Raw genomic sequence first — 23,902 nt, forward strand, 5'->3', positions numbered from 1 at the left:
ATATAACTTACATATAGCAAAGCATAAAAATCTTAAGCACCTAGCTCGCTGAATTTTTATATGTGTATACACTTGTGTAACTACTACCCAGATCAAGATACAGAGCATTAGTAGCCCCCAAAAGGCTCCATGAAGAAGTACTTTTAAAACGAACTTTAGTTAGTGATAATATTACTATCCCTTACTCAAGAAGTCAACACCCCAGTAGACTATGTGGGGCTTCTTGGTACTTGAGGACAGGAATTGACAAACCAAATATACATATACAGGATAATTGCAATTCACAACATGACCAGGAGCTGTGGGAATAAATCTCTAGCCCAAAGGAGCACGTAGGGCCCTTGTACTCAGACACTCAAGGGTTGGGGGAAAATTTATGACCAGGCTTTAATTCACTTTGAGACAATGGAGTTCTCTTGCTATGAATAGCTGGAGTTTATATACTGGGTTGGCATATTCATTTCCAGGTTAGGGTGAAACTAGCTTCTTTCCAGAAGATGGAAATCTGAGTGGATGTCTATGACGCTACGTTCTAAGCTCTGAGGTGCTTAGTGACTTATTTCAATGTCTCCCCCCAATCCAAGTCTGGGTCTGATGTGTGGAGGGAATCCCCCAGAGGAATGTTTGGCCATGAAATAATCAATTGGGGCACTCCGTTTTCTGAAGAGTTTACCCCAGTGGATAACACATAACATTGGCCCACGTTACAAATAATATTAAAAACTTGTACAGCAAAAAGTGAATTCTCTACCAGACCCTCTGACCCAAGTTCTCCCCAGAGGAAGCCATTGCTACTGATTACTTGTCTATCCTTCCAGCTCTTATATACACACCCCCTTTTTATTTTTTTATTTATTAAAAATGTTTTAATGTTTATTTATTTTTGAGAGAGCAAGAGACAGACAGACAGACGGAATCCAAAACAGGCTCCAGGCTCCGAGCTGTCAGCACAGAGCCCCACATGGGGCCCGAACTCACTAAACAGTGCCAGATCATGACCTGAGCTGAAGTTGGACACTTAACTGACTGAGCCACCCAGGCACCCCCACACCCCCACTTTTGAAAGCACCATGGTAGCCCTCACTGTACATACCGTTCTGGCTTTGAATTTTCTTCCTAGATAACTGCCCAAGACAATTCTCCATGATTAGCTCAGAAAGTTATGTTCAGGAGCACCTAGCTGGCTCAGTGGGAACAGCATGAAATTCTTGATCTCAGAGTCATGAGTTCGAGCCCCATGTTCGGTGTAGGGATTACCTAATATACATATAATATTATATATATATTATTATATATATACCTAATATATATACCTAATATATATATACCTATATATACCTTATATATATACCTAATATATATAATATTATATATATTATATATATATATATATATATATATATATATATATACAGACTTGCTGACCCAGCTTAGCTAAAAGACAAGCTAACTCTGTGTAGCCTGGCAAGGGTAAGTGCCACTAGAGGCTGGGTAGATTCTGACGTACCTCCACCCGGGTTGGCAACCTTCAAAATGGTCAGCTAATTTAGCTGCACCATTATTACCCACAGCCCCCCAACCTCTCTTGGGTAACCAGAACCGTGCTGGGGGAAACAATCCAGGCACTGGCTATGACTTTGGACCCACAATTCTCTGCAGTTGGGGGAAATTGGTAGTGCTTCTTGGAATTTTTAACTCTTCTGTCTAGTGGCTGTAAAAAATAGCGCCGGGGGGGGGGGCGGTCATTAGCCCATCCTGGATGTCTGCCTCCGATCCTATTTCCTCAGTCCTCTTTGGAACCCGATGGAATGGCCCTCATCCTGACTCCCATCCAGGCCTGGGCAGAGGAGGGAGGGCACAAGTGAGGCCCTCAGCCCCAGACCTTGCACCCCACAGTGGGAGCCGAGACGACGGAGGAAACAGCGTTTACCACCTGGGCGACCTTGACTGCAGCCGATTAAAGTTTAATCCGAGGTGTGTACTCAGCCTTGCTATGTTATTTAAACACATCAAAGGTCATAAAGATTCCAAAGGCGTGAGCAGGTCCCGACGCGAGCCCGCCGGGAGCCAGCATTTGATTCTGGTGGATTTCCAGAGCCAGGATTTGGAGCGCGGGGTGGGGAGAGCGCCTTAAGAAGAAAGAAAAAGCTTTGCTTTCCCCATGGAACACGACTTCAAAAAGTGGCGGGGCAGGGGGGCGGGGAAGGGGGAACCGAGTCTCGGGCCCCGGGAGCAGACAGCGCCCTTCGATTCCGATTAACTGGGAAGACATCTAGTGGGAAGAGGTCGCAACTGCAGCCCGCCTTGCGCGCATCCTCTGCCTCAGCCCCTAGCTACTTGACTGCCCCTGGATTAGGTGGGGGTGGGAGGGCAGAAAAGAGAAAACCCTCTCTCCTCCGCCTCCCCTAGAAGCATCCCTGGTCTTGAAGATCCCTAGTCAGGGCCCCAGACGCTTTGTCCAACTCGGCCAGGAAAGGTCCGGCTCTCATTGGCTTTCCTCTCTCCAGGTTGAGGTCCTGGTCAGCGAGGTGAGGGCTCATGGGGCCCAGGATACCTGGATTCCCATCGATCTCTTCCTGGGACTCCAGAACCCAGGGAGGGTGGAGTCCTGGAGCGACCATGTATGCGATCTTCTCAAGGGTCCTGAGTGACCCTGGGGACCAACGGATCATCACAGAATCCAAGTGAGGCCGGAGGCATCCCACCCAGCAGTTGCCCTTGACATCTAGCAGCCTGCAGGCTGCTGATCTGCTGATCGCCAGACACATTGCAGAGATAGGAGCCCAGCTTCCTAGCTGCGCAGGCAGTATTTTCGCCCCAGCTCTTTCATGGGGCCATTGAACTTTGCCTGTCTGCTTCCTCTCACCCAGACTGTCTAATTTCTGTGGGGGACTGGGTGTTCTGTCACAGCCTTGGGGGAATGAGCCCCACATGCGGAATACTGTCTCTTACCTTGGCTCTCGCCACCTCACCAATGCCTGTGTAACCTGAAGGCAGGCAGAACGATAGACTCTGTGCCATCTGCCTCACAGATGCCAACTGAAGCTCCTCTGTTGGCCCACGTCACCTATTTAAAGCAGGGTATCCCTCCTCAGGGCCTCCTGGCAGACCATTTGGGCTGGATCTAAGTTCTCCCCTCTGGTTCTATGTATGGTGGCATTACATCATCTTACAATTGTCAGGGAGGAGAAGCATAGCCAGGATGCCTTCTGTATCATCGAGGGATATGTACGCACCACATTTCAGTGTGTGAATCCCAGGATTTTATGGAGCCACAATTAGGCACCCTGCAGGGGGGCTCCACTGAGGCTTTCCAGACCTTACAGGGGACGGTGATGGCTGCTAAGAGTTGCCCTCTGTCGGAGGACCTCACCTTATGCTCAGTCCACAGTTGTCAGGAGTGGCCTCCCCCTCCCCCACCTCCTCTTGCCCATCAAGGTGCCTTCCCCACACCTGCCCATACCCAGGGCTTGGATCCCCCCCCTGATTCTCAAAGGAAGGCTCGGGGACTCCATTTCTTTGGCTTCGTGTTATCGTCCCACCACCTCAAAATCTGAAAGTAACTGGAAATTGTGAATGAGATTTTTCTGGGCAAATGCCTTAAAGCCCTCCACCAAGATGTTAGCCAGCCCCAGCATACACTGAAGTGCATCTCCGAAGGATGGTAAGGGTTATGGCCCCTTTTGCCCTCCCCTCTTCATCACCTCTCAGGTGGATGAATCTTGCTCCTCAGATAGGGAGACTCCCTTGGGTTTTATTGAATCTGATACAGAGCATTGGAACAGCGGCGGGTGGGAGGTGGGAGGTGGGAGGAAGGACTGCGGCTGGATTAACCAGCTTTACTTTCAGGGAACTGAAAAACTAAGACTTGGGTCCTGTAGCAAATGAGCCTAGGATCCAAGGGCCTGGAGCGGTCAAGATTCCACATGAGTTCAGTGGGCCAATATGTGTGCTTGGAACAGAGCTGGCCCCTCATTCCCTGCACTGCCGCCCATGACCGTGAAAGCTCCTTCCCAGCCCACCTGGCTAAGCCAGCACCAGACCGAGGCTGGGTCCCTCCCACAGTCCCAGCCAACCTTGCTCTGCTCTGCTCCCAGCTCAGACCCGTGGCGACGTCTTTTCCTCGGGGTGACAAACGAGTGCGCTTGCTCTCGGTGACATCAAATTACTTTGCACTAGCCAAGGGTCCCATGACCTGACATAACCCCACATTAGGTCCTAGAAATGTAAAGAAATATGGCCTTTTTAAAAGTGGTTGAGAGCATGTAATTGCTAGCAGGCTTGAGGGATTGTCCCAAGTCTGGCTCATAACCTATGCTGGGGCAGCTGATACCAGCCAGAAACCCTTGCTTGGGCTCTCCTGTGGAGAGAAGTTCATGCCTGTATTTAACTCTGAACCCCAATCAGTTTCTCAAGACCCAGATTATTTTTGTGCAGCTAAAGAAATCTCAGGGAGGCTTGCAGCCTAAATGTCCCCTCCTCGCCACCAGTGGGGGGCCCCCAGCCAGGGTTCAGAGAATAGGCTTCCTGAGAGAACAGGTTTCTGCAGATCTTTAAAAACACAGGCCTGCTTTGGGTGGCTGTACCTTGACTTTTTGCTGGAAATTTTGGTTTCCTTGCTTCTTGTTTTTTGCCTTCCCATCTCTCCCTTCCTCCCCCCCCCCGCCCCCAGCTTTTCTGGGGCATCTCTCTTCTGTCTCCCTCTTCCTCAGAATCTTCTCACTTCTGCAGTCCCCAACCTGACCCTGACCCAAACCCTAACCCTCTGGTGAACTCCATCCTAGAGCCAGGAGGCCAGGGACCCTCAAAACTGAGGGGCTGTTCCCAAAGCACCAGTAGGATTCGATCTCGTTGAAATGCCCCACAGCCTGCAAGGAAGGGACTCATGACCAATGTCCCCAGGGACTTTTGCTGGGTACAGTTGGAGCGGTCAGAGAGTTATATAAAATCTGTGCATGTAATTCCTCCTCCTGTTTAAATTACACATCCCTTATGAGTTTAGACAAATAGCTCTTTTCTAATTCAATGAGCAGTTATTTTAGCATATATTATTAGCGTAGAAGCGTGCCTGAGTAAAAGCTCCTAGGTATTTAAGAACTCCTCAAAAACAAAACAAAACAAAAGATCATTAAGGAACCATCAACAATGTAAATGTAAAATAACTCAACATTCTGCCACAGAAATGACGACCAACATTCACTGAGACAAGTGGTCTTAGAACTTAAGTAGCTGTCTGGTATAGGACTTATCGAATTCAACGGCTCACTATTTTCTATTTTTGCATCTTTGCTTTCTAAAGTCGCCAAGGCTGTTAGTTAGATCACCCTCATAGCTTGCTGGGGAGGATCATGCTGATTGTCAATTAGACCACTCAATTAAAACAAAGCAAAACAAACCACAGTGCTTTTGTTAATTAAAGAAAAATGTTTTACTGCTGAGGAGAGTTTAAAAATACATAGAGTTGCATTTTTTTTCCTGAAAACTATGGCTGCTGAGATGAACTGCAGACCCAGTACAAACATTTCCTCACTAGCTCAATCAGGAGAAATCCCTTTGTGATTTCTACCGGGGAAAGAGGTGTGTTGAAATGAGAAATGGTCATTTGTCCAATCAGAAGGGGATATAAGTTAACTTGGAACATAGAAAGGACTGAGGCATGGTTATCATCGCTCTCCAGATCCTAATGGAGCAATACAAATCTTCTATTAAAGGATAACAAACTCATGAGAAGAGGTAATATAAGTCTCCCTCATGCATAGATATTTTCGATTAAGAAGAGACATATAAAATTTCAGGCAAAATGCACTCACATTCCCAAACTCCTTTTTTGCCCAGATTTCTCTTGGGTGGATCCTCAAGTTTTTTCTAGATTGTAACCGGAACAGTTCAAGTTCAAACGCACTGACCGCTTACCCTCAGACATAGGAAGAATTTCTTTTTATTGAGTAATATTGCTCAACCTTGAAATTTATCCTCAAAATCCTGTTGGGAGCGGAATGATTCGATATCTGGGATTTACTTTAAAATGCTCCGGGGGGGGGGGTGGAAAAAGAGTGGAAGTGGATGATGAAACATAAAAAATAAAATGATAATTTGTGGTTGAAACTAGGAATCGGGTACACAGGGGTTCATTATACTTTTGTGTGTGTTTGGAAAGTTCCACAATAAAAAGATTTTTTGAAATGTTGTATTAAGCAAAGGTGAAAAAATTATCCCTGCCAGGGGTTTCGAACAAAAACTCAGTCAGTTGGGTAGCACCTGGAGTTTACCCACTTAATCTTCTTTTTCCAAGAACGGAAAATGACCTGACTCCCTTTTCATTTCTCCGGAATCAGCCGGCCATCCTTAGGCTTCCTTTCCGGCAGGCTCCCTTTCCCAACCCATAAACTGAGCATCCAAACCCGAGGTTGGGGGCTGATTAATGGAGCTTCCGTACTCAGCTCCCCTGACTAGAGTGTAAATACCCATAAAAACTAATATCAAAAGTTTTTATTGAGCTGCTTCGTTTCCCTGAGCGTTGGGCTGAGTGGGGCTGGAGCAGCGGGACAAAGGAGCGGCTGGGGCGCCACGAGCAGCGAGCAGCGTCGGTGCTTCTGTCGGGCTCCGCGCGGGTTCCCAGAGCCAGCCGGAGTGTCTGGGGAGAACGCCCCAACCAGGTAAACGCCAGGCAGGGGCTCGCCTCCCACTGGGGACAGGTGTTTTTACAAAGCCACGAGGGACGGAATGGAGAGTGGCCGGAAAAAATCAGACCGGGTAGGGAGACACCAGCCACCCCAAAGTATGTCACCAGGCTGGTCCGACTGGGTGGAATAGTTTTCCTCGGGGCTCGGTATGATGCCTGTATTTCACCCCCACGACGTTGGATGTCCTCCTTTACCGCGTGTGTGTGCGCATTTCGCGTGCGAGTCTGCGTGCCTATGGAGGCGCACGCATCGTTACGATGCTTGCGGCAGACAACGTGCCGTAAAAGTCTGCTCACACCTCGCATCCTCTGCTCTGTCCCCCCTGCTCGTGGCTGCGCTGGTGAGTTTCCTTCCCTCGCTTGCTCTGTGCGTTAAGAATGCGCAGCCCGGGTCGGGGACGCGGGAGTCTTCAGGGTTCTGAGCAGCGACGGACTCCCGCGGGCCCAGGCCGCGTGGCCGCCTGGCTGCCTGCACCGGTTTCTCCGCGAGAAAGCCGGGGCTGCGCGGGGCCTGGCTTACATCCCAAACCCCTGCTTCCTTCGACCGCTCGAACGTCTTCACTGTATTTGTTGACCTAATGAATCCGCAGCCCCGCGCTGGTTTCCTGCTTTGTTGCGGGGCCCTGAGCATCCAGCTACGGTGGGGGTGGAGGTTGGCGGGTGGGACTGCTTTCGGAGGCAGTAGCAGGGGCAGACCGCGGCGGGGCCAGAGACCTCTCGCCCTTTTCACGTCGCAGCCGCCCAGACGCCCTGGGGCCGCCCTGCGCTCCCCGAGTGACGGGGAGCTCACTCTCTGGGTGGCATGGGCCCCACAGTCCAGCGGGCCCGTACCCCCGCCGCCAGCTGAGGACTGCGAGAAGGCGTTTCCTCCTTCCGGCTGAGCGCTTCTCTGAGTTCCCCCTGCTTCTAACGCGTGCTACCTCTTTTAAGCGAATGCTGAGTTTCCAGGTCCGGTCAAGGGCAGAGCCTCGGCACCCGCACCGTAGGGCCAGGCTGCGTCCCCTCCACCACCACCACCACCGCTGGCGGAATCACCCCGACCTCCCACAGGGCCAGGGCGGCACCGCGCCCTTCACTCCAAGTTTGCGCCAACCTGGGGAGTCTGGGCTCCCGTGACAGGCACTGTGCGGAAGAAATTGCTCTTTCAGGGAGCCTGGGACCTGGGGCTGGTGGTTCTGAAGGGGGAGGGAGGCCGTCCCCGCTCAGGGACTTTCTGGGGAAAACACTACAGGGCAGCGCTGGAACTGGGATGCTCCCTGGGCGTCCGCTCTTCCCAGGCGCTGTGCACCGGTGACCTTGAAGGCCTGGTACTGGAAGGAACCCACCAGACAGCGGGAGAGCCGCTCCTCCAAAACCTCGCCTTCCTCGAAGTTCCGTGGAGTGAGATCTTAAAGGCAAGGTGGGGTCTACGTAGGTTTTTCTGGAACTTGCTCTTCCTCCCATTTTCACCGTGTTAGCATTTGGTCAGCACAGTGCCAAGTGGCTTCCCACAGTCCAGAACTATCCCTACAGCCTTTTGCTGTAGGGTCTTTTGCTGCCTCATTAACGCTTCAAAATGCACAAAAATCTAGAGTGAGAGCTGGACCAAAAGTGACTCAGGATGCGCTATTTCTTTGCCTATTGGCCAGCTTCGGCCCAAGTTTCTTCAGAAGCTTCTGCCCTGGTTGGGATGAGGGTAGGGAAGCCTCGAAGCCCGCGGTGAATAGACCAGTGCCCCACTTCTCTCTTCCTAAATGGTCTGGTTGAGTGCAGACTCTGAGATGTTATCTGGGTGTTTTTCCTTTTCTTTCTCCTTCTCTCTTAGCTAGCCTCAGCTCCTCAGCCATCCCCCCCCCCGACCCCCACCTCTGGATCTTTCTTCCTTTGCCATTATCTCTGTGCCCCCCTACCCCTCCTGCGGTGGGAGAGAGAGGGTTAAGATGTTCTGCAAACGCAGCTCGTAAAGCTGCTTGGATACATTAGAAACACATGAATATCCTGAAATACAAAGTGTCTTTAAACCAACTGAGGAATGTTTATCCTAATGCTGGATAGATGCAGAGAAACAGTGCCAAGGAGCAGTGCTGACAGCCTCCTCAAGTTAAAGTGAGAGCAGGTAAATTTCATTTGCTAGTGAAAATCAAACCCGATTAGAACCTGGTTTCCTTTTGTCCTTTTTTCTTCCAACCCTGAAATCCCAGGGCCCCGTGGCCCAGGCTGGCAACAAATACCCCGCCTGCCCCCCCCCCCCCAAAAAAAAACCCAGCCAAGGTCTCTTTCTTCAGCAGGAGGTTCCAGGGCAGCCAAAGCCCCGCAGGGCACCTTGGCCTGCACTAGGAGGTAAGAAGCCATGCCTGCCAAGAATCTGGCAAGAGAAAGGGTCTGGCAGCCTCTGGAACAAAGGCCAAGCCACTAAGCTGCCGCCTTCTAATCTTGCCCATGCTGCCCACTCAGGGCTCCTCCAGGGGGAAATCAAGGAGCACCAGACAGAGCCCACCTCGACCCCTGCTGCCCTCTTGCTAAAGGGCCACCGCTGCCTGCAGATCCCTTTGGGTCCTCTGACTTCCCCAACCTAGCCCACAAAGGGTCTGAGGGTAAAACTGTCATCTCCAGGATTCATGCTGATGGTGCCTCCCTGCAATCCCATAGGAATTCCTGAGCCTAGTAGACAAAAAGCAAAGCAATGGCTCAGGGTCAGATGCAACTAGCTGGGCAGGCAAGTGAATCTTGATCTTGCCTTTAGGGAAAGAGGAAGAGCACTGGGAGAGCCTTTGCTTGCTTCCTAAGGCATACTCCAGTTCTTCGCTGTTCTCAATCCTTTCTTTTCCCACAAAAAGTCAGTTTGATAGCTGCCTGGAGGGGTAAGAGGCTAAGAAATAGTATTAGGAACCATTAAAGAATCTCTTATGTCTTGGGGAAAAAAAAAAAAAAAAGGTGGAGAGACTTTCCTGCTTCAAAGTTGAGTCGAAATTCTAGAAACTGAGACCCAAAATTATTCACAGAGCTCATTCAAATTCTAGAAACTATCCTCACTGGTTGGAGGTTGCAATTCAATATCTAATAGGACCTGCAGACTTAAAAAAAAATAAATAAAAAACAGTGAAGGCACACCAGGACGCCACTGACTTGCCTGGTTAAAAAAAAAAATCATTTCATATATATCGAGATCCAAGACAAAAAAAAAAGGGGGGGGGGGACAAGCAGCCTGCCTCTTTCTAAGTAATGATGTCTTGAGAGTATTTAAAAGTTGATAGAAAGATATGGGGAACTCAGAAAATATCCAGATTACTTGATCACTAAAGATCCACCACAAAGCTCAATAAATAATTTAGGCTTGAAGCCCTTCCTTGGAGGAGCCGCCAAGTTTAGGAAGCAAAACCTAATCCGAGATGCAACCCAAGGTCTTCCCCCAGCGCCTTCCCTCCCAGACAAACCTGCTTGTGGCTTCTCTGCAGACAAGATGAAATCTTGTCTCACCATTTTTGGTGAGGAGGGACCCAGTCGACCTTGGCAGTCCGTGGAGCTGGGGCCCTTCCTCTGCATGCAGGGCTCGTTCTCCGGTGAAGTGGGGAGAGGGAGGGAGGAATGTGGAGCCGGCCTTGGCCGCTGTGTGCACCAGCAGCTGCGCCATGGCCAGAGGTGAGCTGGCACAGGCCCCGGCTGGTGGGGGCTCCCCGAGCTGTGTTTTCGTTTTTCTGGGTCTGGCTGGAAAACAGAAGAGGCTGGAAGCCCGGGCCAAGAGAGCAGGGTGGAGGCAGAGAAGAAGAGTCTGTAAACACCGCCCCAAAATCTCCACGAAGGCAGCAAAAAAAAAAAAAAAAGAAAGAAAGAAAAGAAAAAAGAAAAAAGAAAAAAAAATGCCGAGGAACCAAACAGAGCGAGAAAGAATCATTCCGAAGGAAAAAAAGAGTCAAGAGCGAGACAAGGGAGGTGAGCAGTGGGCTTATCGGCAGCTGCCTGGGTCTCCAGGCTTGCATGGCAGTTCTCACGCTGGCTAGACTGCAACTTTCAACTTGACCTTGGCCTCTAGCCGTGTCTGACCTGTATGTAAAACAGCCCTCAACTCCTTAGGAACTGGGGCCTCGAACCCTACCCTGTTTCTTTGTCACTGTGAGTTTTACAATGCCACTTGGAGGAAGAAAGGGGGGCGAACGGGCCGGAAAGTAACACAAAAATCGAGTCGCTCCAGAGGCTAGTTCCTCAGTCTGCAAACGGCCATTCAGGGAGGAGGTAAACTGGAGGCAAATCAATATTTACCCGGAGCTACTAAAAAGGCAGGAGGGAAAGGGCACACTGGGTATGTCTATGTTGGGAGGAGGGTGTCATAGAAGGTGTTATTGAACAACACTTACATTGGTCTGAGCAAACCTGGGGATCAAGGCAGATAAAAGTCAGAGCCCAGGGTCATTGGTCCGGACTCTGCAGGAAGACCAGGAGCTTTAAAGAGCAGATCAGAGCAGGGAACAGGGACTGGGGATATTTGCAGTGCCCTGAGCTGCTGGCTGAGTCTGCAAGCTAGGACCAGAGGACAGGTCCACGCTTGGATGCTCACCAATCCACCTGGTGTCAAAGGGAGTCCAACGCTCTCTCCAAACCTGATGTTCCCATAGAATACACCCGCTTTCATTTTGAACGCATATTCCCCTCCTGGGCATCTGACGTGCTCACAGCCTCCACAATTGGAAACGGAAGTATGTAACCCAAAAGCAACAGGACCTCCAGGATCCCTCACCAAAAAAAATGGGGGCTGCTTGGCTCTTCCAGCACCGACACCCCACCTTGCTCTCAGGAAAGGGTCTGCATTTCCGACACAGAGGGAAGGTTTCTCGGGCTGGTTCTTGGACAGAGGAGGACTGGACACCCTCTGCAGGCTGGCGACAACGCTCTCCCCAATTCTACTTGAAGTGGCCCTACAGAGTCCCTTTCTTTCTCCTGTCGAAAAATGGAGTGAAACGAGGAGTGCCCAGGTGCCTGAAGAATGAGCTCCTGTCCAAGAGCTACGAAGTCTGAAGCCCTCTTAGGCGCCAGAAAGGGAGCTCCCAGCCAGCACTTGGGGCTGTTCCTTTTAAATTCCCAAGACAGGCCAGCCTGGCTGGAGAGGTGGGAGCACCAGAGAATAGTGCACACAGATTGCTCCAAAGTCTCTGGAGGAGGGAGAGTTGTCACTGGGGCAGACTGAGGAGCGGTCTCTATACCTAAATGTGAGGATGTGGACAGGGTACACTTGAGTGTGTGTGCGTGTGTCAGTGTGGGTGTGACGGGGTCGTTCTGACCCTATGGGCCTAAGTGCGAGTGTATGAAATTGCCCACCAACACTGTGGACAGCCAAGGGGAGGGATCCCCTAAACACAGTCCGAACTTTCCACAGCGGAACGTCCTGGGGGCCCATGAGCCAGGCGCATCCGCAAATGCCCCCGCCACTGTTCCTCTGGAAAGAGCCAAATCGTGACGCTGTCGAAGCCGAAAACGCTAGTGTCCACGCTGGGGTCCCACGGCAGGAAGACTCGCGGATACCTGGAAAGAAAACAGAGTCGGAGGCCCCAGGAAACACCCAGCCTGGACTACGCCCCATTTTCGCTACTGTCCCATCCCCAACCTTCCGCAGATTTACCTGATCTATTCCCACCGCTTCAGGTCTCAACCCACCGGCGCGCCTCTGTCCCCTCCCCGCTTTACGCTACTCTGGGCCCCACTGGGTTAGGGGAAGAGAAGGGGAGCTGGAGGAGGCCGCCCTTCCTTCCCTATCCCACCAGCCCGGTCCTCCGCCCCCACCCGCCCGGGTCCCCCGCCTCTCTTCTGGGTGAATGGTGCGTGGCCGCGCGGCGGGCGCTGGCTCTGGCGCTGGGGACGGCGCGGGCGGCGGCGGGGACCGCGGCTGCACAGCGCAGAGCCCGGGTTGGAGCCGCCCGCTTTGCATACGCCGTGGGCGGAGCGGGGGGGGGCGGGCCAATGGGCGGCCGCCTGGCGCGACCCCGCGGGGCGCGATCCGCCCCCCTCGCTCGGGCCCCGGCCCCGCGCCGCGCGCTCTTCACTTCTTGGGGGCTTTTTAAAACAGCGCCACTGGGGTCTTCTCCATGCGGCTCGGGCTATGACAGCCTCCGTGCTCCTCCACCCCCGCTGGATCGAGCCCACCGTCATGTTTCTCTACGACAACGGCGGTGGCTTGGTGGCCGACGAACTCAACAAGAACATGGAAGGGGCGGCGGCGGCGGCGGCGGCGGCGGCAGCGGCGGCGGCGGCCGGGGCCGGGGGCGGGGGCTTCCCCCACCCGGCCGCCGCGGCCGCGGGGGGCAACTTCTCGGTGGCGGCGGCGGCCGCAGCGGCCGCCGCGGCCGCAGCCAACCAGTGCCGCAACCTGATGGCGCATCCGGCGCCCCTGGCGCCCGGCGCCGCCGCTGCCTACAACAGCGCGCCCGGGGAGGCGCCCCCGTCGGCCGCCGCTGCCGCCGCCGCCGCCGCCGCCGCCGCCGCCGCGGCCGCGGCTGCGTCGTCCTCTGGAGGGCCCGGCCCGGCGGGCCCGGCGGGCGCCGAGGCCGCCAAGCAGTGCAGTCCCTGCTCGGCGGCGGCGCAGAGCTCGTCGGGGCCCGCGGCGCTGCCCTACGGCTATTTCGGCAGCGGCTACTACCCGTGTGCCCGCATGGGCCCGCACCCCAACGCCATCAAGTCGTGCGCGCAGCCAGCCTCGGCCGCCGCGGCTGCCGCCGCCTTCGCGGACAAGTACATGGATACGGCCGGCCCGGCGGCCGAGGAGTTCAGCTCCCGCGCCAAGGAGTTCGCCTTCTACCACCAGGGCTACGCGCCCGGGCCTTACCACCACCATCAGCCCGTGCCTGGCTACCTGGATATGCCGGTGGTGCCCGGCCTCGGGGGCCCCGGCGAGTCGCGCCACGAGCCCCTGGGTCTCCCCATGGAAAGCTACCAGCCCTGGGCGCTGCCCAACGGCTGGAACGGCCAAATGTACTGCCCCAAAGAGCAGGCGCAGCCTCCCCACCTCTGGAAGTCCACTCTGCCCGGTAAATGGCGCCCCCTTCTCAACCCCGGTCCTCCGGCTCTGCTCCAGCTTCTCTGCCGCTCGCTCCCCGGTCACCCTCCTGCCCCTCTGCTCTCTCCCTGGCCTGCACCCCTGGGAGCCCGACCCCGGCTAGCTGGCGCGGCCCGCGCGGCCCTTGAGTTGGGCCCACTCCTGGCTCTCTCTGGGTGAGGAGGGATGGCTGGGAAGAAGCTTGTGCGGACCCTGGCTGGCTCCCTTCTCCCTCTGTGCCCCGCCCTCCTTAGCCCTTGACATCGACTTAAGGATGGAAAGTTGACCTGGAAACGGTTTACAAAATTGCCCCTATTCGTTCTCTCAAAAAAGGGCTTCAGTGTAGAAGCATCAAGTGTTGGGGATTGGGTTATACAGAGAGGAGCCAGGCATAGAAGTGTTATCCCCTGCGTCTGGGGCTAAGGTGTGGGCCGCTGGGCCAGGCGGTCAAGCGAACCCAGCGCCCTGTGTGGACTGGATGGCTCGGCTGGGTGGCCAATGGAGCCATAGGCTATTTCATTTCAGTGCAGGGCTAACCACCCCCCACCCCCCACCCCACCGACCCTTCAGGTCTTAGCGGAAGGCTGGATTGTACCCACGCATGGCAAAAGGCAGCTGGGCGATGCAAGGCGGGTGGCTCAGATCGAGCTGTCGCCTGTCCTGGTCTGGGTCTGCTCCCTGTGTAACTTGCCTTCTTCCCTATCTTCCAGACGTGGTTTCTCATCCCTCAGACGCCAGCTCCTACAGGCGAGGGAGAAAGAAGCGGGTCCCTTACACCAAGGTGCAATTAAAAGAACTCGAACGGGAATATGCTACAAACAAATTCATTACCAAGGACAAACGGAGGAGGATATCAGCCACGACAAATCTCTCCGAGCGGCAGGTTACAATCTGGTTCCAGAACAGGAGGGTCAAAGAGAAAAAAGTCATCAACAAACTGAAGACCACTAGTTAATGGATTAAAAGTGGAGCGAGAGAGCAACTTGAAGAAATGCTTCAGAACTCGTTGCTTTGCCCAGATAGAATGAACATAATGCTTAATAATAATAACTGAAGAATGGGAAAGAGAAAGAGAAAGACACTGGCATTTTGCTTTCCTAAGGGAGATCTCTTTCTCCTTGGTGGAATCTACAACTCTTTTAAAACTTTAAGAAAAGGTAAAGACTTCCAGTTCTCCCGCCAACCCCACAGACCGTTAAATGACAAACTCTAGAGTTGAACGTCAACCCCCAAATATGCAATTTCAGATAAGTTACGCATTTACTGAAATCTTGTAAGTATTTATGTGACCATACTATTTCAGGATACTGTGTTATATGGTAATAATCCAACACTTGGTTACAAAAGTAAGAGGCTGTTGTAAACATCTGCTTGTCTTTGGGTCGCCATTGACATCTCCTTTGCATGTTAAGTGACTGCTCAGGTAAATCTCAGTGAAATGCCTACCATTGTTGTATATTCTGCAAAACATGTATAGATTGAGAAGGGGAGAGAGGAGAAGGTACTGAAATAATGATCTTGGGCTATTTACAATGAAGGAAGAAAGGGAGAGAGAGCTTTTCTGAGGATCATTTGTCTTGGTAGTAAATACAACCAGCTGAGCCTTTGAGGCTACAAGGGAACCCCAGGTTGGGAACGTCTTTCTGACAATAATTTTAAATTGCTCATAACAAGCATATTTTGTGGCATTTGGATTATATGCTCTGCCTGATACCATTTACTTTCCAAAGGATTTGATAACTTTTCAAAAAAAATATTTCAAGCATCAGATGTTTCATAGAATTCACTTTATCAGCTATCCTGAGAGGTCCATCGGGACATGGTGGACTTTGGATTGAACAGAGTTCATGTTTCATTTAAACTGGTATTTCCCCCAGAATTTACTAAACATTTGCTGGAGAATAATTTTGCTTTTTTATTTTTTTAGAAAACTCAGAACGGAAATCCATTCCCCTGAAACATTTAGATGTTTACAATTCTATACTTTGATCTATTAAGGGATTCGTATTTTTTCCTTGTTTATTGTGTTATAAGACTGCATTAGGAAGTTTAAGGATTCATCTTTACAGCACATTTTTAATCAAGCAGTTATTTCGACCAGCACATTCATTTTGTTCACATTCACTATAAAATGCTATCTTGTAAATAAAGACATTCAGCACACTGTGAAAATGTATTTGTGCACCTGCTTTTCAAACATTTCTACTAAAAATAAGAATTAAAAAACCTTAGACCTGTAGATAATGATATAGTGGTATTAATTATGGTAATAAAATAGTCACTGCCATTAAAATCTAAAGGAAATACTCGTTATTTTCCTATACTAAATGTGCACTTCACAGAAAGAAAAAATGGAGCGGGTTTGTCCTATACAAACCAAGGACCATTCTTTTCTATTATTAATTCAGTCTTTTTTTTTTCCACTACAAATTTTTTAAGCAAAAGCAGAACTCCCTGATAACTAAAATCCTGAAAATTTAGATAAGTGCTTCAAGAAAGTTAAAGCATTAGACATTCTGAGAAGGAGAGAAAAGGAAGGAGGAAGAGATAGTATAAATTCCCAGGCTCACTGTGGAAAATGAAAACCAGTTGTTTAGTATCAGTGATGCCCAGGCTATATCGTATTTTCAAATATACTGTTGGGTCTGCATGTGTCTGAAAGGGCAGGTTTTGATATTTGTTGAAATGACAGGACTAGGAAAGGCCTTAAACCTTGACCTTGACGAAAAAAGACAATTTGTGACCTTGACTTTTGACAGCTCATGAATTGGCCTCGGCTGGATTAGTAGATCAAGGGCGCCACCTCGCGTTGACAAGCTTCCTTGTAATTCTTCAGCTTCAAGGGAATCAAAAGGTCTTACCTCCTTGACTCCTTGTTTTAGAGATTTAGTACTCATTTCTTTGGCTCCAGATGGAACAAATTTGAATATATGTAAGTTATACATGTGCCTGTATATATGTGAATATATATTATTTGTGTGTAGACATGTATACATTTGCATATCAGTGCTTGTGTGTGCTTATATATATATATATATATATATTTGTAGAGTCTGTACAGATCCAATATCACTAATTACTGATGACCCAAGATGTTGTAACTTAAGGTGATTTCTAGAGTTGAGGTACAAAATGTACTTTACATGATGAAGTTTTGCTCCTTTTCTTTAATGGCCAAGTTTGATTTGTCTTCCCAGTGCCCGCTCTGCCTCAGATTTCTGCAGATCTGCTTCAAAGCTGTACGTTTTTGTTACAGTCTAAAAGGTGTTCTTAAATAACCATTCTTTCCTGGCCCTCACCCTCCAAGGTGGTCTACCAACCTAATTAGAGCTATAGGGGAGTCTATATGGCAAATAAAAAGTTTCAGATGCCTCGCTAACTCTAGAGTTCTAGAGTTACATTTCAGAAACTCAAAGAAACCTCTTAGGAGGTCAGTATGGAGAGCTGAAAGATCTCATATCTACAAAATGACCATATTATGGATGCAGAAGGAGAGTTATCCTGGATCTCTCAGAGCCGATTACTGCTCGTGGGTGGTGTGCAATCTTATACTGCTGTTTGCAGAAACTGCCATTTGATTTGTGGAAGAAATAGACACAATTAATATTAACGATCACCATCAAAACAATAACAATAATACCAAGTATATCTACTACTTGTTGACCCCCCCAACAACACATCAGGTACTGTGTTTAGAGTCATAAATAACACGTATGTATGTTTTCTATTTAATATGCACACAAGATAATGTGTTTTTGTCAAATCTGTGCTATGCATATATATATATATTATATATATAATATATATATGTATATGTATATATTGAAATGTTGGTGGAACCAGGAGCCTTAGGATGCAGAATTTTGAGATGAGGTTAATTTTATCTTTATGTTAGAGGAAAGTCATTGTGAATTAAAAAACCATATTCATCGATTTATGGAAAACAACATTGGTTGCTGAGAAACCTGGCTGACGGAAACCTCTCCAACCTGGACTTAGAGCTTCTTTACAGACAGAGAATTCTAGAATCTTTAAAGCTGTCTCAGAAACAGCATGGTCTTGAAGCATACGTGTGGGCTGGTCTTGAGACGTGCAATCCAGTTCTGCTGCCCTGAACATGGATTTTAACTCCACTGGTGGAAACAAATGAAAATGATGGTCCAGTTCAAGCGCCCCACATCGTGTTCCACAGCTCTCCCTTTCTAAACAAGCTGCCCTCAAGCCAAAGGAACAACTTTCTTCCCAAAATGTTTAAAGTGGTGGAAAATCCCCTCGAAGCTGGATCATACTGTGTGTTTACGAACAGCTCCAAAGGGGACTCTTCTGTTGACGGGGGATATTTTTCTTTAGATGTAAGAAATATTCTGAGCCTCAGGCCTAGGAAGGAGGCCAACAGCCGCTCTGAAGCCCGAATACGCCCCTTTCACAACCCATCGCAGGAACTCTGGGTAAAGTAGTAGTTTTCTTTCCCCCCACCCCCTTCAATTTTTGAAACTAATGACGGAAGCTATTTCAGGGTTTTTTTCCCCCGTTCTAAATGGTTGGTGATAGTCGACCCTACCTATCTCCCCTCTTATTTAAAATTCTTATGGATCTACCAGATAACCTAAAGCAAGCATGGATTATGATCCCTAATACCCAAATAGCAATTAGTCTAAACCTTTAGAAAAAAGACATCCAGAAGGACTCCAGCCACCATATAGCAATAATAACACCAGACACCAGGATAGTACAGCTGGATGGATAGCTGATTCAAATGTGTTTTCTTTTTTCCTAAAAGGGAAGCCTCTTCTGAACAAGAAATTGTAAATATGAAAACAGCTAGACACTGTTTTCATCTATTAGCAAAGATTTTGAATCCTGTAATGGCCTGCCCTTTAAAAAACTGTAAATATGGGCCTTTAAAAAAAAAAAAAACAACCACTTTTTCCATATGCTCTTAATACTGTCAAATTTATTAAGGTATTTTAAGTGGATGATTGTAAAATGTCACTTTGCATTTAACTACTATTTATGCCTGATGCAGAACTGAAGCCATCCGTTTAAATTGTTAAGAGACACAGAGAGAGAGAGAAGCAATAATTTTTAAAGAAAGGGGAAAAGAAAACTATTCTTCTTTAAAACTCAACCTAATGAAAGTGCTTTCTGAAAAATTCACGAGTCCGTGAAATTCAGCGGAGGGTCATACGTATGCGTGCGGGTAATGACACAGGTTTCACCGCCTAATGTCCGTGCAGATCACACCCTGCTGCGTGTGTTTGGAGGGTCTGGTGAAGATGCGGCTTCTCGCTTCCTCTCCAAGGATTCCGGAGTTTTCGGAGGGGAGACGGGGGCTGTCCAGCACTGCTAAGCCCCCCGACCGGGTGGGTTCAGAGGCGCCCTTCCGGATTTGCGGACCTCTACGGAGGAGACGCTAGGGGCTTCCTGATTTATGCGCGTTCCTTTAAAGTTGATCGAATGCGTGTCAGCAGCCCAAGACCTGGTGAATCAGAGAAACGTGCAGCGAGTAGCTCACATCCCAGTTTTCATAAACAACGATGTGGCGTTATCCGAGCGGCCCGGGGAGATTTATGCCTAGGTTTTAGGAACCGCACACAACAATTAAGTTTTCATCGGCTAGGCCGCCGGGTAAATAGCAGCCGGCCTCATTCTTTATGAAAACACCCACTTTCTGATCGGCTGCTTCCATCCTCCAACCTCTACCTAGCACCGCCGAATGCCTGAGAGGTGTCTGCTATTTTTAATTTGATTTCAAAAGGAAGGGGGAAAAAAAAGAAAGGAAGGAAGGAAGGAAGAAAGGAAGACGCCGGCACGGAAAAATCCCTCCATGAAAGCAGCTACGGCCTTGTCACAGTTGATTTCATTTCTGCCCGGCTCCGTCGCGCAGCTGAAGAGCCGGGACCCCGGCAGAAAGCATGAGCACGGCCCCTTAGAGACGCTGGAACGTTGGCGGGCGGCGGCGCGGCGGCGCGGGGCTCGGCCCAGGTGCGGGCGTGTGGACGAGCCGCAGAAGCTCCAGCCACGGACTCAGAGAGCCGCCTGATGTCGCGCCCCCGGGGCAGAGGCGACGCTCCAAATCCTCCCTGCTTCCGAGCGAACCCTCTGCTCAAAATGGAGGCTCCGACCCTGCCAGAGCCGGCCTTGCCTGCAAGGCTTGTGTGTCGCAGGAGGCACGCAGCAGCACGCTTGGCCGAGGTCAGGGCGCTGGACCCCCGAGGCCCGCGCCTGGCGGGCTCCTCCGAGGGCCGGGCACCCGCGCCGGGGAGTCGCCCCGCAGCTGCAGGCTGACGTCACGGTCGCCCGAGAGCGGGGCCTTGGCGGGCCTCTCCAGGCGTGATTTGATGAGGACAAGCCGATTGAAACGAATGTTTTGTGCGGGTGTCCGCTTCTCCGCCCCGCCCCGCCCTCCCCAAGAGAATAATCGGGTATTTAATCTCTCCCGGTCTTAATTCTTGGCAGCGTGGAAGGTGGTTTGCACGGGAAATAAAACTTGACAGGAGCATTTTCTCTAAAAGGGGTTCTGAGGACGGACTGAAAAGAAACCGTGTTTTTTCTCTACCAAATACTTCCGCTTTCTGAGCCCCGGGCCGAGGGGTGGGGTGACATCCGAGGGAGCGGAGAGCGAGCTGGGCACGCGGGAGCACGCTGTGGACCCGAATCCGGGCCCTCCGGGCAGCCCCGGGTCTCCGCCTGGGCCTGGGCCGGGAAGGGGCCTCCGGCCTCGCTGGCCCAGGGCCTCTGTGGCTCTGCTCGGCGGTAGGCCCGGCGCCGCCCGCAGCCCGAGGCCAGGACCCCTCTCCCGGGAAGATGGCACCCGCAGGGGCCCGGTTGTCACCCTCAGTAGTACCCTGGCATTGGCTGCGGGCGGCTGGGGTCCAGCGAGAGAAGAGGACGCTGGGGAGGGCCTTGGACCGCTTGGCTTTAGCTCTGAACCTTTTAGCCAAGGGGAGTTGGGGGCAAGAGCTCGCAAAGGAGGTGGTGAGAGCACTGCTGGGGGCTTTGTTTCGGCCACGGGTCTGCGGACACTGCACAAAATGGAGGGGGGATGGAGGTGAGCGGCGCTGCATGCGTGGGTTGTCCAGGCTGCTATTGGGTGGGAGAAGCTGGAGAAAGCAGAATCCCCCTCCCGGCAGCTCAGAGAGCGCCAGCCCCTCGCGGAGCCGCAAAGGTCAAGTCCTCGGCAGGATGGCCGCCTCCACGGTCAGGGCCGCCGGCGGACTCAGGAAGGCCCGGGACCCACACTTGGCCGGCTGCAAGCGGGTTCTGATGGCCTGGACTCGCGGACTGGAGGCGAGGGTTCTTTCCTGGCTACTGAAAAGGAGTTCCCGCAGCCAGATGTGGCCCAGGCTATGTCCCCGTCGAGTCCTGGAAAAGCTGGTCCAGGACACTTCGGAGCCCGCGGAGGCCTAGCCCCGGCGAGAGGCAGCGCCTGCAAGCTCCGGAGAGCGAATGTGGCTGGATCAGAGTTCTGGGCTCCGGCAGAAACAGGGGACCCGCAGGGCCTGTGGGCCAGCAGAGCCAGGAATAGGATAGGGGAGCAAGGACCCTGCTGGGAACCTCTCTTAAGGTCCTCTAGTCCAGGTCTGCTCCTTGAAGTGCATGCTGATGCTTTGTGCACTTTGATGCTCTTCTTCTCCTGCCTAAAATCTGTGCCAAGAAGTGAGGTGCACTCTGCCAAAGGTAAAAATCCCTGACTCCCGGGGCCCCCAAACCCACTCACTGTGCTCTGGAGGGGTGGGAGCCTTGCCCTCTGCCCCGTAGCCTGCCTGCACAGGGTCACCCATCAGGCCCAGTGGTAAACAAATAGCTTAGGCAGAGTCAGCCCTGAGCTTAGGCTCCAGGTGAATCAAAGAGGCCCTGTAAAGGATTTCATCTCCCACCCCCCACACACCTCCACAGAGGACAGAATAGCTGGGCTTTATACCTAAAGCTGCACGGGTGAAGTAGGGCCTTTGAAGGGACACTAGCTGGAGGAATTGCCCATGAATAGGTATGGTCGCAGAACTGCCTGGAAGGGCATGTGGGAGAGACTCCTAGGGTAGCCATGGGCTGGGCATGGGCTCGCTCTTTTTAAGTCTGCAATGTGAACCACGGATTGCTGCCGCAGTAGACATGAAGGAGCCTGGGGAATTGACCTAGGAGGCAGCTGGAGCTTGGGGCCTTGAAGGCTTCCTGTGAACCACAGCTGTAGGGACAAGACCCTGAGGGCCAGGGCTAGCCTTCTGTTTGGGCCGCCCTCTTTTGTCCACTTTATTGCAGATACCCTCTGCTGGAGAAACCCGTTTGGGCCGAAGTTTCAGGGAGAATAGAAAGCAGATGCTGAGAACCAGGGCTTTGTCCTTGAAAGTTTCCCCTACTCCATTTGTTCCCACTTGATAAGATGAGGGGGGTGATTTTTTTAAATAATGAATCCACAACAATAAAAGTAAAAATAGTTATTCTCAAAGGAAGTAACTCTCTCCCATCAATTTGGGACCCACTAAACTAAATATAACCAGATTGCTTGAGTGTCTGGGACCCTCAGCTGAGCCCTATGCCCCACTCTTTAGCAACCAGAGGAAGGATGTGGACTTCTTCAGATGTTTAGGGACCTTGGAAGATTGAACCTGTGAGTCAGATGAGAACCAACTGTAAGGTCAAGTTCAAGGCATTACCTGTTCTTGTGCTATAGGCAACGGTAGAAGAGCTTGTGGACAGGCGGGTGCCTTGCCAAGGCAAGGAGAGAAGTTAACCGCTGCCTCCACCTACTAGTGATAGAGAGGGTCTCCAAATATTTCATGGCAGCCTCAGTGCCACCTCTGGACAACGCCTCGAAATGTGATATAGATTGGCCAAAATCTGCCGATAAACTGTTTCCTGAGAACAAATCCTGGGAGATCCCCTGGGCTTCCCCAGACAACCCATTATCCAGAATCACCATGGAGGACAACGCACCTCCAGACACCTCCCATTTAGAAGGAGACGGCCCTCAAATAAGAGCCTGGCCTCCAAACCCAGGAGGGGCTCAGTGCCTGTTTCTACACCGGGCCACCAGTTGGCTTTTGCACCTGTATGCAGTGTGGTCACTGGGGTTGAAATAGTCTTCTGTGTAGCTTTTCTAGAAATAAGTGTGACGTTTTAGGGACCGAGGTAGTAGGGGCTCAGTACAAGAAAAGGCAAAAAATTTTGGTGCCCTAAGTGATCCATAGGTAAATGACTGTAGATCTTTGCGAGTGAGGTTTGGTCTGTCAAGTGGGCCGGACCCCTCCCAGGCTAGCTGCCATCCTGGAGCTAGGTCCCAAGAAGAGAAGGAAATATTGATGAGAGAAGGAAAGAAAAATAGCACGGTAGAGCCTTGGAATGGAGTGTTCGGAAGAATGAGGTAAGAGATCTAGTTCAGATCCCTGGTGAAGTCCTAAACTTGGGTGGGGGGTGGTCAGGAACCTAACAGCCCCCTTTTCTGTGCTTGAGTGTTGGGTGCCCTCCCACGGCACCTCAGTTCTTGCTCAGCCTAGGAGGGGCATCAGAAAAGGCCGGAGGCTGGAGAAGGGGAGACTCTGCTGGAAAGAGGATGGGGAGACAGGCAAACAGGAGCTGCAGGGAGACAGGACCAGCTAGGGAGGGAATATGGTGAGCGAGCAGCCTGGTATTGGCATTCCCACTATTGGCTACTTGCCGAGGGGCTTGACTTGCCTGAAGGGGCTGCAAGTGCAGGCACTGGGGACTTCAGATTCTCAGATTTGGAGGTCAGTGAGCTGGCCTCAGTGCCCAAGCTAGCACTAAGGGGAAAAGAGGGCACCCTAGCAGCAGCGGCACTTGGGGTTGGGAACCCCAGAGTCTAGAGTTGCTCCCTGCCCACTGTTCTATTCTCCCTTTGAGTGAACAGGTGTTAAGCTGCCTATCAAGTGACAGTCCTTTCGGCTCAGGCCCCTCAAATGGCTGTGCTGCAGACATCCCCAGCATGACCCCCCCCCCCCCCCCCCGTGAAAGAGCCTCACGTTGCCCTGGTGCGCACCGACTGCACCAAAGCTACCTGGCCCGGGCGCCGCCAGCAGGCACCCTTCGGCTGCAAAAAGAAGTGGAGGGAGGCGGCAGTGCTGGGCAGAGGCACCTGGACACAATTTATTCCAGTATCCTGCCTGGGGAGGTGGGTGGAGTGTAGGACGCAGGAATCATCTGCACCAAGATGCATTCAGCCCCAGCAGGAGGATCCGGGAGGTGCTGCCGAACCCCTCAACCCC

The 23,902-nt window shown here is 51.5% G+C and overlaps 1 protein-coding gene across 1 annotated transcript; it reads left to right on the top strand.

The window, feature by feature from the left end:
- The first annotated feature begins 12,672 nt into the window (after positions 1 to 12,672).
- Positions 12,673 to 20,184, top strand: HOXA13 (homeobox A13). Its single transcript, XM_053218286.1, has 2 exons — positions 12,673 to 13,674; positions 14,393 to 20,184. Exons 1-2 carry the CDS (start codon positions 12,750 to 12,752, stop codon positions 14,635 to 14,637), a joined length of 1,170 nt encoding a protein of 389 aa, XP_053074261.1. The 5' UTR covers positions 12,673 to 12,749; the 3' UTR covers positions 14,638 to 20,184.
- Positions 20,185 to 23,902: the final 3,718 nt, after the last annotated feature.

Source organism: Acinonyx jubatus, chromosome A2, assembly GCF_027475565.1.
Source record: "Acinonyx jubatus isolate Ajub_Pintada_27869175 chromosome A2, VMU_Ajub_asm_v1.0, whole genome shotgun sequence".
In the NCBI taxonomy this organism is placed as follows: Eukaryota; Metazoa; Chordata; class Mammalia; order Carnivora; family Felidae; genus Acinonyx; species Acinonyx jubatus.